Here is a 2,034-nt window from a genome sequence, read left to right on the forward strand (position 1 = left end):
AAAAAAATACAAAGGTAATTAAATATTTGTAATTTTGGTTATGATTAATATTGTTCACTAACCGAACCCCAATCACCTTTCCTCTAAATAAAGCTATATAAAAATCATATTGCCTATTTAGAATTGTGGTGACGTAAGAGATGTATTGTATCGTAAGGAGAACAGAGTTAAATACTTTTACAAAACTATAAACTAAATGAATTTTATTTTAGATAGAGTGGCGGTGAATAAAGGTACCAAAATAGTAGATACAGCTATTTATTGTTAACCAATGTTTCGCCCCAATTCGCAGGGCTTCGTCAGGGCTAAATGAAAACAAGATACAAACATTGTAAGAAGTGACATAACATTAAAATAAACACACAGAGAATATGAGAAGACGCAGCAGCCTTCGACAATGTTCAGTTCTATAAAGATCTCCAAAGGACAGTAGATGATGCTAGGAACAAAGGCAGAATGATAATGATAAGCGCGGATCTTAATGCTAAGACTGGAAACTATAATTTGAATGAGCATGGAGTGATGGGTCCGTGGGGAGGAGAAAGTATGCTTAATAGTAAAGACTCATAGAACTCTTCATAAAAAATAATATGCTCATAGGCAACTCTTGGTTAATCATAAAACGATCCGCAAGATCACCTTTGAGGGTAGAGGAGAACGAACCATGAGGAAGAGCATCATTGATAATCTATCGGGACCTAAGAAGGCTATTCACGGATATAAAGGTCCTAAGGAGCAAAACTAAGCACAGACCACAAAATACTTATAGGGGATACAAAAATAATCAAACCAAGAAAAAGATTCAGCAAATGTTATGATCGGATTGATGTTAGCGAGCTGAAAATGGAAAATAAACCAGAAGAATACCGTTCACTGCTCGAAAGTCGCCTCCAAGCAGTAAACGGCGAGAGTACGCTGGAGAATATCTGGAATGTAACCAACAACTGTATTCTGAGTACGTGTCAAAAGTAGTGTCAAGCTCAAAAAGGAGTCCTGGAAAAATTACAACAGAAATTACCTACTCATTGGCATGAATATGTCAGAAACCGAAGTGAAACTAAAAGAATAATTAAACTAGACGAGGATTTGGGAGAAGTTTGAACTTCTGAAAAAGAAAATATTAGGAAGTTCTGGCATAGTACGAAATCATTGAAGGGTAAGAGGTCAAAACTGGTCAGGAACGTTAAAGACATGCATGGGAAGTTGGTGACCGAAAAAAAGGAAATGATGGAGGTCTGGAGGCAGTTCTTACAGAGGAAATTTAGTATGGAAGAACCTCTTCACCACAACTACAGAAACTGCAGAAGGAGAGGTAGAGTGGAGGAAACCTATCCGGAAAATATGGACGATGCGATCGGGGAAGACGAGGTGGAGTTGGCAGCCAACAAAATCCAGCTAGGAAAAGCTTCAGGACCAGATGGCACAGCTCCGGAATTTATAAAATATGGTGGCAATGAAATAATTAAATGCCTTCAAATGCTGTTCCAGAAGATTTGGGACCATAGGTTTCTGTCACGAGAAAGGGAAGACAACATCATAATCCCAATTCACAAGAAAGGCAATCAAAGCGAATGTGGTAACTAAAGCCCAACATGCATATCCTTAGTAGTGTACAAAATATATTCTAAGGATATTAGAGTAGCGACTGCGGGGTGTTGTGGAACAAGACATTGAAGAAGAGCTTTCAGACCCAGGACCACATATTTTCATTGAGGATGAAGAAGCATGAGACCGGGGAAAGGTAGTCTATTTGGAATCCCTGGATCTGAGCGCGGCTTTTGGCTCTGCCCAAAGGCAGGAGATATGGGACACACTAATAATAAGAAGAGTGCCAGCAAATTTGATATCTGCAATAATATCAATTAACCAAGACCCAAAGGGTTTCATTTCCGTGCTGAAATGTTTCAATCTGACTGACTATGGTCCCCCCCCCCCTTCACCCTAGATTTGATCCTGAGTATACCCTTGGCTATATTTGGTTAATAATAAATATTTTTTTTCTTTTTGTATACATTTTTTGACCGCTACCCGTAT

General features: G+C 38.6%; 1 protein-coding gene across 1 annotated transcript; it reads left to right on the forward strand.

Moving 5' to 3' along the window:
* Positions 1–1,191: 1,191 nt before the first annotated feature.
* On the forward strand, positions 1,192–1,584 carry LOC136797169 (uncharacterized). The gene has a single exon (XM_067052995.1). The coding sequence runs from the start codon at positions 1,192–1,194 to the stop codon at positions 1,582–1,584; it is 393 nt and encodes a 130-aa protein (XP_066909096.1).
* Positions 1,585–2,034: the final 450 nt, after the last annotated feature.

Source organism: Halyomorpha halys, unplaced genomic scaffold (genome assembly GCF_000696795.3).
Source record: "Halyomorpha halys isolate HHAL.00 unplaced genomic scaffold, Hhal_1.1 Scaffold1444.1, whole genome shotgun sequence".
Taxonomy (NCBI): domain Eukaryota; kingdom Metazoa; phylum Arthropoda; class Insecta; order Hemiptera; family Pentatomidae; genus Halyomorpha; species Halyomorpha halys.